General features: G+C 47.6%; 1 protein-coding gene across 1 annotated transcript; it reads left to right on the top strand.

The window, feature by feature from the left end:
• Positions 1–215: 215 nt before the first annotated feature.
• On the top strand, positions 216–1,430 carry LOC119376944 (elongation of very long chain fatty acids protein AAEL008004). The gene has a single exon (XM_037646603.2). The coding sequence runs from the start codon at positions 428–430 to the stop codon at positions 1,253–1,255; it is 828 nt and encodes a 275-aa protein (XP_037502531.1). The 5' UTR covers positions 216–427; the 3' UTR covers positions 1,256–1,430.
• Positions 1,431–13,836: the final 12,406 nt, after the last annotated feature.

The raw sequence follows: 13,836 nt of genomic DNA, 5'->3' as shown, positions 1-13,836 counted from the left end.
AACAGCAAAGCAAACATATCAAGCGGCGAATCGAGAGCAACAAGAAAGGAGGAAAAATGCGGACGCATGTACAAGTCCTGAGGCCAGGATGGGGGGCTAGCGACCGTCTGAAAAATCCCCCCCCCCCCCCTCACTTCTCTCCTTCCTGTACCCAAGAAAGGACGGGCCGAACATGGAATGAGGGGCGAGGGTGGTAGGCCAAGTTCGCGCTCCTCAAAGGGAGAGGGCGAACCGTGAGAAGAAACTGGCTTCGCTCTGGGAACCCTTCCCCGTACGCATCGGCACCGCGTACGGAGAACGCCGGTGACCGGCGGTGGAAGCGCACGCTTGACTGCAGGGTTCACGAACGCGCGGCGGAGGCTACAGCGGCAGAAGCAGCGCGCAGTTTTGTTCAAGAAGGGCCTCGCACCACTTACTGGGGGCTGCGATGGAGTCTCAACAGGCCAACATACTCGGCGGCACGGCTGCGGGCGGAATATCGTGGTTTCCGCAGCGTGATCCCCGGACGGTAGGCTGGCCGCTGACCGGCAGCGCGCTGCCGGTGGCCATCATCACGGCCGCTTACGTCTACTTCGTCAAGGTCGCCGGACCTCGGTGGATGTCGAGGCGCAAGCCGTACGACCTGCGCGGCTGCATCCTCGTCTACAACATGCTGGCCGCGCTGTTCACCGCATTCTTTGTTGTGCGATTCGCCAAGCTCGCCTACTGGGACCGCGGCTACACGTTCCTCATGGACCTGGACGTCAGCAACGAGCCTTCGAGCCTGGAGATCGTGCGCCTTTCGTGGTGGCTGTACCTGTTCAAGCTGTCCGAGCTGACCAGCACCGTGTTCTACGTCCTGCGAAGAAAGTACGAGCAGGTGACGACGCTGCACGTGGTGCACCACGTAATCGTCGCCTGGAACGTCTGGATCAACGTCACCTACGCCGCCCAGTCGCACACCATGTTCGTCGTGTGCATCAACGGATTCGTCAATGTGCTCTCGTACCTGTACTACTTCCTGGCGGCGCTCGGACCGGAGTACAAGAAGTGGCTCTGGTGGAAGCGCTATCTGACCATGGTGCAGATAGTGCAGTTTGTGCTGTACTTTGTGCACGCCGTGTGCCTGCTTTTCGCCAAGGGAAACTACGTGCCCCTGTTCGTGTGGCTCGAGTTCGGACAGGCAGCGCTGTTCTTCTCGCTGTTCGTACTGTTCTACGTGAAGTTGTACACCAAGGACAAAGGGGGACCGTGCGGCCCTGTCAGAGCGGACTAGACGAACGCTTTTCGAGAAAGGCTCGGTTGCCTCGGAAAACAAAAGTTTGAAGTACGAGCCGCGACGTTTAGTGAGAAGTGTGTCATCCGAGGCCCTCATCCGTCAAGAGGCCCGGGATGACCGCGAGATTAAGTGGGACGAATAAACACCACCGCTGGTCGGGGTTTCCTTGATAGGGTATGGTCTTATATGCATCATGCATGTGTTTTTTTTTCCTAGATGGCAATGAGTATGCAACTGTTTCGAGTGTTATTAGCATCTAAGACGGCGCTCGTAGAACGGGTTGCGGCGGGACGAGAACGCGTGAAGTTTAGGGCGCTGCGCAGGTGGTGATAGTTTTGCCCTTTATCGCCTTTATTATAAAGTCGGGCTGCGTAAACGCAGCAGTGAAGTCCGATTGTCAGCGTGTCTTCATATTACGGATACGAGACGGCTGTGATAGCAGAAGGAACGCGTTATTGTAAGCGTGCTTGGCCTGTGTGATTTCATCGGACTTCGTGACGACTATTGCTGAGTCAACTTGTAGATAATTTCTGAAGTGCAGATACAGCCTTTGCATACGTTATCCCTGATGCCCAACAAGCTCATCGACTGTCCAAAAACTGCCGGGCTTTTCCAAGAACACGTGGAGATGTGACTCGGAGAATGGCAATAAATGTTCACTTGCTAACCATGTCTCACGCTATGTTTTTCTTTTTTTTTGCAATTTAATGACAAGTGATGTGCTTCACTTCCGACTAGTTCTGTCAGGGTCTATGCTGTTAGTGGCCTTGCTGTTGATATTTATTGCTCACTATGAATGCACGCCATCAGGGCTGTTGAAGGGTGGGAGGAACCTATCAACTTCGCAAAACGCACCCTTTGTCGCAAGACGTTTCGCTAACGCTGATTATAGGTAAACGTAAATTTCTGTTGAAAAATTATCAGGCTAATTTTAATGAGACCATCATCAAAAGCAAATGTACGACATCTGTCATTCTAAACTAGAACACGGCTGAAGCCTCTTTCTGCGCGTAGTAACCGGCTGCAGATCCCATGGATGTTCGGTAACCTCGAATGTGCTGCCTGAGGCACTAAAGAAAGTCACTTCAGGCTGGCAGAACTTCGCTTTCAAATTCAAGTTTCCTCACTTTTTTTCAGTAAAGAATTAATAATATTGTGCCAGAACCCCAACGACAGAACATAAGGATGACGTCACGGATTTCGATCTGTATTCTCGTACTCACGTCGTTGCGGTCCAGTAAACGTTATTCCAAGCTTTTTAAGTGACTGCGGTTATCTCTGTCGAGTGAATGCGCCCGAAAAGAGGCTGTCGCAATTCACGACGACACGGCTAGCTAGTGCGAGTATTCCAAGGTTGCATCGCCTGCCGTCCTTCATTTTAGCGCCTTTTCTGACATTCCAAGACTCGTCTCACGGTAAGAATGACCTTTTTAGCAATACTCCTAGAATACGTTTTTTTTTTACTTTAGTGTCTCTTTCATGCGTCGTCGTACATTGCAATCACCAGTTGTTTCTTTCTTGCGACACACATGCTTTGTTAAAAACTAAGCCCCTGAAAATAGTCTTCACTATTCGCGTAGAGTCTAACGGCGTATGCATACGTTATTCTCTATACATGCTTCTGCATCTACTTCGAGTATGCTGTATCACGTTGCGAAAGAAGCCGTCACCTACGTGACCGTGCAGCACTTCGCCAACGGAATTCTCTATTTTCCAGCCTAGAACATTTCTTTCTTTTTCCCTTTCGTGCGGGACCGACTGGCTGTCTTCACCCGACCCAAGGACGGGGCTATATAAGACGTACGCGTTGACGCTATACGATGCGCTTGCACAATCACGGTCTGGAGCCATATTCAGGACGCAATAAGATCTAAATGAGGCTGTCGAGTCTGCCTTTGTTTTCAGGTTTCGCGGTTCGTTTCCTTGATGGGCAAGTCACGTAAGTTCTTAATTCAAGAAGAAAAGAAGGCCAGTCTACCAGGAAGAGCGCAATTCCTTTTAGCTATATAGAGGAGACAATTAAAGGGGTGTAGTTTCTGTAAGTTTGAAAACTAAGTAATTACATCCGGCTTCTTTAAAATTTTGTGCCGCCATAGGCTTCCAAAGCAATGTCAAGCAGCGCCACTGCTCTTATCGCAACTAGGGGCATCCACGGCTACAACACTGCCGCCCCCGCTTCCGCGCACACGCAGAGCTCTCGTACTGCATCTGTGATGCGACACAATGTAACTGTCGCCGACTATAGCAGTGCTCTGGGACGAATGAGGAGCGCATGCGCGCACGTGTCCTTGCCGCCGCCGCTGGCAAATCCGGCGACAAACCGCCTTCGCGGGCGCGAGTTTGTAATATGCAGAGCGCTCAACGCATGGCAACGGCAGCGGCGCGCTATTGGCTGCGCGCACAGGGACGCCGCTGCGGAGTTCCGCCTAGCAACGGCCGCGCTGCGCTCTCCTTCTCGGGGTGCCTTCCGCGGGAATTTTAAACGGTGAACGCGGCCGCTGGGCCCCGTAGAATTTTCGTCGCCGCTTGTGAAGTGCTACTGCTCTCGCGTTGACCGAATACGCCGTCGTCGCCGTATGGTTCGACTGTGCTTTGTGCATTTTGTTTTGTTATAACAGTGAACACGTTCGCCCATGAACATTTGTGTTGTCGCCACTGTCTTTGTGCCTTGGCGCTGCAGCAAGACGCTATCGGCCGTTGTGTTCCACTGTGCGTTTTTTTTTTCTTTTTTAACAGTGAACATGCTCGCCCTTGAATATGTGCTGTCTGCTGTGTCTTTGAGCCATCGCGTTGTCGCAAGACATAATCGTTGTTGTGTTGGACTGATTGCTTATGTTTATTTTTTTAACGCTGAACACGCTTTCACGTGAATATATGTGTTGTCGCCAGTGTTTTTTGATCTCGCGTTGTCGCAAGACGTGATCGCCGTGGGTTCGAGTGTGCCTTGTGTTTTTTTTATTATTTTTTCGCGGCTGTGTAGAAGATTACGGCTTGAAGACAAACACATCGTGGGCTGTAGACTTCGTGAAGTCAACATCAAGGTGTGAAAGGTAATACAAAAATGGTGTTTCATAACTTCAAAAATAACTTGCGGAATCTTCTGTGGTAATTTAACTTCATGCTTTGGGGATAATGTCCAATGATCAGCCGTTCTCAATTAGGTCGTATTATGTGCACTTGGCCCCCCTTATACGTGGCGTGCGGTTGGCGAAACAAAATCGAAAAAGTGCCGCAGCCACATAAGTAATTGTGTTCTAGTTATGTTCATATGTTATGGCGTAGGTACCTAGGATGGGAAAATAATGAGAGCAATCAGAGCGCAATGTGAACCAGATCTACATTATGGTTGGATCTCACGAAAGTATTCCACAAACCTGCACATTTCACTTAGGTCACCAACTTAAACCTCACTTAGGTCACCAACTTAAACCTAGGAGAAATATCATACAATTACATCCGATACTTCCTAACGAATAGGAAGGTTACCTTCAACATGGGGGAACTCGAGTCTGAGGTGAGGGGCATGGACAGTTTAGTTACACCTCATGGCTCCATGATATTGCTCATGCTCTTAATCTCATTATGACAGGATTGTCAGAAAAAACGTGAAGACATCGAAGGAATCAATCGCTCCGTATACACGGATGATGTTGCCATATGGATCTCGCAAGGCAGTGATGGGTAAATAGAACAGAAGTTACAGGAAGTGGTAGATAAAGTGGAAGTCTACCTCACAGGCACTAGGCTTGAATTTTCACCAGAGAAATCAGAACTTTACAGGCCCATACTTAACAGGAGGTGGTCCAAGAGATACATGAAGGAGAGAGAGTGCGAGGAGATAGACTTGCACGAAAAGGTCCCCATCATTGAACAAGTTAGGGTCCTTGTACTCAACATTGAGTCGAAGCGAACTAACAGCAATACTCTTATAAAAATAGTGACTAAGCTCACTAAGGCAACTGGCTCATCAGGACAAGCAGGCCCTGGGCTTGCCCGAAAGCACCAGCATAGAGAGATTAACGCACCTGGGCATGCATAACACCTTAGAAGGATTGACTGAAGCTCAGTTGGAAAGAATTGACAGCACCGCGACTGACAGGATATAGATAAATTACAAAGAATAACCAGCAAGGACCCAAGGTTGCATCGGCCAGAGATTGGGAGCCAGATTGACATTGCAAATTCACTAAAAAGAAATACAAACAAATTCAATTAGGGGCAGTAGAACGAGCACAGCTAATACGACCTAACTGAGACGGCTCAAGTGCACACATAATACGACCTCATTGAGACGGCTCATCATTGGACATTATCCCCAAAGCATGAATTTAAATCACCACAGAAGATGCCGCAAGTTAATTTTGAAGTTATGAAACCCATTTTTGCATTACCTTTCACACCTTGCTGTTGACTTCACGAAATCTACAACCCACGATGTGTTGTCTTCAACCCGTAATCTTTTACACAGCTGCAGGCGTCTTGTTCATCAGTGATGTTCGCCCGAACCACGTCGCGAGTTTGTAATATGCAGAGCGCTCAACGCATGGCAACGGCAGCGGCACGTCAACGTCAGGCGATGAACTGTCATTGTCTTCAACGCATTCGATCGCGCGGCGCGCCGACGTCTCACATGCGCTGCTTTCCGTGGTCATAGCCGTACAACACCGGCGTTGCAGGGCTGCGAAATGCGTTGGCAAGATCAGCCGCGAAAAAAAAAATAATAAGAAAACACAAGGCACACTCGAACCCACGGTGATCACGTCTTGCGACAACGCGAGATCACAAAAAACACTGGCGACAACACATATATTCACGTGAAAGCGTGTTCAGCGTTAAAAAAAAACATAAGCAATCATCCAACACAACAACGATTATGTCTTGCGACAACGCGATGGCTCAAAAGACACAGCAGACAGCACATATATTCAAGGGCGCGAGCCTGTTCACTGTTAAAAAAAAGAAAAAAGAAACGCACAGTGGAACCAACGGCCGATCGCGTCTTGCTGCAGCGCCAAGGCACAAACGACAGTGGCGACAACACAAATGTTCATGGGCGAACGTGTTCACTGTTTAACAAAACAAAATGCACAGCACAGTCGAACCATACGGCGACGATGGCGTATTCGGTCAACGCGAGAGCAGTAGCACTTCACAAGCGGCGACGAAAATTCTACGGGGCCCAGCGGCCGCGTTCACCGTTTAAAATTCCCGCGGAAGGCACCCGAGAAGGAGAGCGCGGCGCGGCCGTTGCTAGGCGGAACTCCGCAGCGGCGTCTCTGTGTGCGCGCAGCCAATAGCGCGCCGCTGCCGTTGCCATGCGTTGAGCGCTCTGCATATTACAAACTCGCTTCGCGGGCAGCGTCTGCCCCCAGTAACGCATCGCTCAGCCGCGCGAGCGTCGCGCCCAAACTTGAGCTTGGGTTCCCTCAAGTTCCCTTTCGGGGGGGGGGGGGGGGGGGGGCAGGCTAGGGCGTGCACCCCCCCAAATTTTGGTGAAGTACGTGCTTTTACAAAAAATAAATGACGAAAATAGGTATTTTTCTCAAATAGTCAAGGTTTTCAGCAAGTGTCCCTCCCCCCCCCCCCCCCCCCCTTCCGAAAAAGATTCCTGGCTACGGGCCTGGTGGGAGTGATACCGACCAAGAGCTTACTTCATCTGATGATCGGCTCACGTTGCAACCAGCATAGAATCGTTCCATGATAAAAATAATAACAGCGCTTAACACACAGGACGAAAGGAGGAATTGACACACACGGCTGATGTGTGTCTTCACTTCTTTTCTTTCGTCTGTGTGTGAAGCGCTGTTTTATATTTTAAATGCGAAGCATTTCTTAGCGAACTTCTGCGACTTTGAGCGTATCTGTCTATCTATCTAGCCGCCTGCGACTTTGTGCTCTCCTGGCCGTTTCGTTAATAGGATATACACCAAAATTAGTATGGCGTAACATGACTTTATGCCGAACATGAATGACAGGTCATAACATGAAAACCATGATATCCATGTCATGAACGATATGATTTACATGACACTGTTTTCATGCTCTTGCGGCCGTTTCGTTAGTTTGATATAAACCAAAATTGGTATGGCGTGACAAGAGTGTATGACGAACATAAATGACAGGTCCTAAGGTGCAAATCATGACACGCATGTCATGCACAGCATGACTTACGTGCCACGCTCATAGAGCGCTGGCGGCCGTCTCGCTAGCTTGATATACACCAAAACTGGTATTGCGCGACGTGACTGTCTGGCGAACACAAATAACAGGTGTTAACACAGAAATCATGATATGCATGTCACGTAAAGCATGGCTTACGTGCCACGCTCATGGAGCTCTGGCGGCCGTTTCGCTCGCTTGATATACACCAAAATTGGTATTGCGCGACATGACTTTCTGACGAACATAAATAACAGGAGTTGACATGAAAATCATGACACGCATGTCATGCACAGCATGACTTACGTGCCACGCTCACGGTGCGCTAGCGTCCGTTTCGCTAGCTTGATATACACCACAATTGGTATCTCGCGACGTGATTGTGTGACGAACATAAATAACAGGTGGTAACACGAAAATCATGACATGCATATCATGTAGGGTATGATTTAGACGCCAAGCTCATGGTGCACTCGCGCCCATTTTGTTAATTGGATATATATCTAAATTGGTCTGGCATGACAGGAGTGTGTGACGAACATAAATAGCAGGTCACGCATCGTACATTTGTAGCAGAATATACCGTTTGTTCAAATTTTTACACGAAGCTGTACGCGTCTAGGCCCAACTGTTTTGTCTCCGTTGGCAGAAAAAAAAAACGGCATCGTGCTCGGACGCTTCGTTTCAAGGGTGCAGATTCTAATTTTAATAGACGTTCTTCTACAGAGCCGCTCTACAAGTTCAACAACATTAGCTTCAAGCCACATACTGTCGAAGGTCTCCCGTACGAAGGGGAGGTAGACAAGACGAGGTCGAGAGACATGACGGACGTCGACGACTTGGATGATCCAAAGCAATGCGTCATGGCTATGAACGCGTCGAGTCATACGCTTTTGTACGATGAAACATGCATGGCCGGTCTGCAAAATCCGATGCATTTCTTGGCCATCGCTCCCGGTGAAGGTCAGACGCCAATCTCGCTTTTGTACGATTATAATGCAGAATACCGTTCAAGCGGCGTCGCAATGGGTAATCGTTCTGGGTGTCGTTCATAGCTTCGCTGTCCAACCATATTCGCAGCTTGGATTAAAGCCATAATTATTTTTTCTAAACTACACTTCTTCAGGATAACTTCTGCTTGGGCGAATCGGTGTTTACTAAACAGATTGATGTAGCGCAAAGTTCGAAATGAAAGGAGGCAGAAGAAGGAGAGGACAGAAATACAGGCGCTACACTCACAACTTCTTTTTCGAACTTTGCGCTACTACAACATGTTGAGTACACTTCTCCAGAAAGGAGCTATTTACAAGGATAAAGGGGCGCCTGCTCGCTTTAAGCTTTCCGAAGTGAAGTAGAACAATGCAGTGCGTAATAAACATAATAGGCGTCGTAGTCGGTTGCGTTCTTATTGGCACGGGGATAACAGCGCGGGAAGGAAGGGGTTGGTATTGAACGCCCATCGAAGCCTCAGCCTCAGTACAAGCTACGCAGAATTACCGGCAAATTGGCTATCAACAGCATCGACACTTTCCTGGTGTTGCCGAGATGCCGTGAATCAGCAACCGGTACCACGTGACGATTCTGGCGTTTGATACACCTTGAAGCAAGTGTGGTTAAGGTTTGATCAAGCTGATACCAATAAGGATTTCAATAAAACTTCCATTGGGCCTGGTTGGCACATAGTACTTAGGTTAAATATAGCATATACCCAAGATTCTCCTCAAAGAGACGACACGACACACATACAGCACTACGACACGACACACATACAGCGCTTGTGTGGGTCGTGTCTTCTCTGTGTGGTGTGCCTTGGGTGTTGTACTGTAGCTCTAACCAATGAAGGTGACCGGTGAGATTACTACTGACTATCGCAGCAAGTTCTTACAACCGGCAGGTACCAATTTAAGTCGACCAAAGGTCTGTGCTGATTGTTACATAATGTGAACACACCATTTGAGGTTCGGTTTTCGTTTCATATGCCGTCCAGTGCTTTACAGATTGCACAGTTCGCTTATAGAATAGGGCGTTTTGCTTCGCTCCAGCTGATGTCTGTTCCTGATGAGAGCAGCTAATGACCAGATTTCTTGAGTAGCTTGTCTAAAAACGCCATTACTCTATCAAGTAGTATTATCTACAGTTCGCTAACGTTTGTGTATAGATAGTTCGGTGGACAACTTCGCACTCGTTGGCTAGAAATCATGCCAAATTTTGCTTTAGCTATCAGCAGCACTCAATTCATGGTTTATCGTGGTAGCTTTTTGGCCAAAGAAATGAGGTGCCTGTTTGTGCAGTGAAATATCCATACGGCGGCCAATTATACCAGAACTAGCTCGCGTTACACAGCACAAAGGATACCAAAAGTTAGTTCATCTTTAGTGTTACATTTTTTCTTCCTCTTGCCTTGCTTACATGAGGATCTCTAATTACGTGGTTTTGGCACGTAAAACCCCAGAAATTATTGTTTCTAATTTCCACGGATTCTTCACAGCGCACTTTCCATCTCGCGTACCTTCCTTACCTGTTGCTTTCTATAATAACTGTGTATTTATTGCGTGTTCCTTTAATAAATTTCACTTGTTATAGTGCAGCGCTTGCCTTGTGGCCCCGCGTTCTCTCGCGAAATTTCTATGTTGCCCAAGCTTGAATACATCTACAAATTCGCTCAGCTGCCGCGGTACTACTTAACTAGGCACTCGATCGTCTCCAAAGCATTAGGTAGAGACCAGGCCCGTACCCAGTGGGAGGGGGGAGGGGGGGGCAGTGCCCTCCCCCCCCCGAAATTTTGGTGAAGTAGGTGTTTTGACCAAAAATAAATAATAAAAATCGGTGTTTTTCTCAAATAGTCAAGGTTTTCAGCAAGTGCCCCCCCCCCCCCCCCCCCGAAAAATATTCCTGGCTACGGGCCTGGTAGAGACCATGTGTCTAGCAAAAGAGTACTAGGCTCGTACTCTGCATGAGATGGATGTGTTGTGGCGTGCTTTCATATTCTTATTCTTTTCTTTTTTTTCACTTGCCTCTGTGTAGGTTGGGCGTGGTGTCTCTATTAGAAGACAAATTGCTAGCCAGCTTCTCTTTGTTTCTTGCGCTTGTCTACTTACATAACTAAAATATTATTATTAACTGGTTCATTACACTGGTAACTAGCTCATGTGTCAGGCAGGCATACCTAGCATATCATGCCTAGTTTTTTGTTTTTTTTGCCTCCCCTTTCCTTGCCGTGTGTAGATGGAATACTGTAAGTACGTGACCGTGTGTATAATGTATAGGCCGATTACGACGCGTTGATCACAACACCCTGGACAGCACGTGGCTTGGGTAATCCAGGAAAACGTTACAAGGTTCACACCAGGTTCGGTTATCGACGATGTCCATGATCGTGCTTCGATAGTTACTATTTTAACAGTTTTTTCCTCAATATTCAATACACTATGGCCTTAACCGGCCACCTTTATTGGAACTTAGCCGCGGCGGGCTCGTACATACGTGCAGGTGTGCAAGCTTGGTGGAGAGTGGATTACTTACTCGCTGTATCAGAGACTTCGAGTTCGCGGCGACGACCGCACGTACGTGTCCTGTATTTCGTGCCGCGCACGCGTGTTACCGCTGCGAGTAGTTGCTTCCTTTTTTTAGTGGTGTCGCATACTTAATCCGTGTTGCATGCGGAGCTAATTTGCCTTTCCGTTTTGCCTGCATACACTTCTACGCGATGGGAGAGCATCTGCGGCTGCGTGCGACGCATGTTTTATGCATCAACAACCTCCACTTTTTTTCCTCATCTGTCGTCGCTCGCTCACCGTTTATCGCGTACTGCGCGGTACCTTTGAGACATTTTCCGAGACATCGTCGATCATTATGCTTTTCTCACCCGGTATGTAATCCTCTACAAATTCATCAACGGCTTTCTGTTTTGTTTTGCCGTACATGTCAAAGCGAGACTCTCACTATGTGCGCGCACGCTCGTGATACCATTTTCGCGAAGACGTCACGGCCGCCGCCATCGGTGTAGTTGTCACTGTACTGATCTCACTGCACTGCACTGATTAGTGTTGCCTGCAGTACGGCTCAAAGCTAAAGAACGTGGCGCTCATTCGGTATTTCATTTGCCGCTGTGACTTGATTACTTGCAAAGCGTGTTTTTCTCTCTATCGCACGTCGAAGCAGCGGGTATGCCGTTGCCTGTGTCGTCTTCTCACGCGCATTCAACGATAACAACAAAACATAATGTTATAACCTATAAGACCTCGGTAGCATGAATATATATATATATATATATATATATATATATATATATATATATATATATATATATATATATATATATATAAAGTTAAAACTTCTTTGCCTTCGCTCATGACGTCATAATTTCATTGACCCCGCCATCTTTTGTCACAATATATATTTCGACGTTTCAGCCAGAGTCTGGCCTTCATCAGGACTGAGGGTACAGTTTGTTGGTGCTCAGCTTTATACAATCTTAGAGGAGTGAGGGTACGCGGAATATAATAATAATTAATAATAATAATAAAAAAAGAAAAAAAAAGTGAGAACATGAGGTAGACCCCCCCCCTTTCCGGCCGCCCCCTTCCACCCCTCCGACGATCACTTTTAAGATGTCCGCGGCCTGCATATCCTTCCCTCCATTAACGTATTGTTCCCGACCAGGCAGCGCCTCGTGGCTCCGGCGGTGCGGTGTGGGGTAAAAAGGACCTTTTTATGAAGTTAAGCCTTTAACTCAGTGCCCCGTGGACGTCTCGTCCCCGGTGCGGTGTGGGGACAAAAAGGAGCTTTTTTAAGAAGTTAAGCCTTTAACTACTCAGTGCCACGTTGACGTCTCGACCCCGTAAGGGGGGCCGCCGCGTATTGCCGGAAAGGCTAGCAAGCGGGCGCAATGTCAATTTTGGCCCGCTCCTGGATTCCGCAGTCGGGGGCTCCTGATTGTGCACAAGGGCGCTGCAGACATGTCATGCTTGACAGAAAATGATTGGTTAGTAAGGTAGAAACAGCAAGAGATGACAGCTGTACTTAGAAATTAGTTACATTGGAAGTATTTTCAGCTGTCCAGTGACCGTCGCAGCTGCAGTGCCGTGAACTCTTCAGTTATTATTGTCATTATTGCCGTTATTGTTTCTAATGCTTTAATTGCTGCAAGTGTACCCGGTTCTCATTTATTCCTCTTTCGAGGGTGTAAATCGGGGGATGAGGTATGACTCTCGTTGTTCACGTTCTCGGTTTGATTTGAATCCCGTTTCTAAGAGTGAGTGTATGTTAGTTTGTCGAATGCATGGTCGGGAAGGTTGAGATGTTGATAGAGGTAGACTTGGGGCTGATTTCGCATGGGCTCTGTGATTATTGAAACGAATCCTAAATGGTGTTTCTGTTTGTCCGATGTACTGCATACTGCACACGTTGCATTCGAGTAGGTATACCACATTAGATGAATCGCATGTAGGTTTCCTCGATGTTAATCGAAAACTTGGAGTGGTGGGTTGCCTTGTCTGTTTCTCGCATCGCTTTACATACAAGACATCGTGACTTTAAACAAGGTCGGCATGAATTATTAGGGGTGAAGTATTGATTGAGGAGTGCACAAGTGTGTCTTTGAGGTTGCGTGGTCGTCGGTAACGACGCAGGGGCGAATGGAAATGCGCGTTTCAGACGTTCACTTTGTCCAGATGTTGTAATGTCGTTTAAGGATTTTGTTTACATTGGGAAAGTCGTGCTGTAAGTTAAGCAGAGGTTTGTCCGTTGCGGGTCTTGTTGCGGTGGCCGCTTCACAAGTAAGTCATCACGCTTCAGTTTTCTGGCTTTTTGAACGGCGTCCTCAATTACATGTGAGGGGTATTTTTGTTTATCGAGCATAAGTTTTAGCCTCTGTGAGTTCGTGTCAAATCAGCGTCTTTTGAGCAGATTCGCTTAAACCGGTGAGCCTGGCTGTATGGAATACTGTTTTTACAGTGGCGCGGGTGATCGCTCGGTAATAGAGGTATTGTTGTCGATCCGTGGTTTTGCAGTATAGGGTTGTAGAAAGTTTGTCTTGTTCTATCGTTACGGTAACGTCAAGAAAATTACGGTTTCTTGCGAGTAGGTGTGTGTGAAGTGTATGTTTGGATGTACAGCGTTGTAAGTGTCGATAAAATGAGAAGTTCATCCGCGCTGTGGGTCCAAATAAGAAAGATCGTCTATGTATCTTCTGTATAACAGTGGTTCAAGGAACTTTGTGCAAGAAATTCGGATTCTAGCTTTCCCATAAATATGTTGGCATAATTGGGTGCCATTTTGGTGCCCATAGCGGTCCCGCTAATTTGTCGAAAATACTCTTGGTTAAATTCAAATGAATTAATTCTAGGACCATCCTCGTCAAAGTTGCGATTGCAGAGAAATCTGGGGTGTCAGGTTGTCTATGGTCTGTGTACATGTTG

This window comes from Rhipicephalus sanguineus, unplaced genomic scaffold, assembly GCF_013339695.2.
Source record: "Rhipicephalus sanguineus isolate Rsan-2018 unplaced genomic scaffold, BIME_Rsan_1.4 Seq292, whole genome shotgun sequence".
In the NCBI taxonomy this organism is placed as follows: domain Eukaryota; kingdom Metazoa; phylum Arthropoda; class Arachnida; order Ixodida; family Ixodidae; genus Rhipicephalus; species Rhipicephalus sanguineus.
This window is presented reverse-complemented; position numbering and strand designations above follow the sequence as displayed.

Excerpts from the sequence above, each read along its gene's own strand:
- LOC119376944 (XM_037646603.2), top strand. The coding sequence starts at position 428 with ATGGAGTCTCAACAGGCCAACATACTCGGCGGCACGGCTGCGGGCGGA.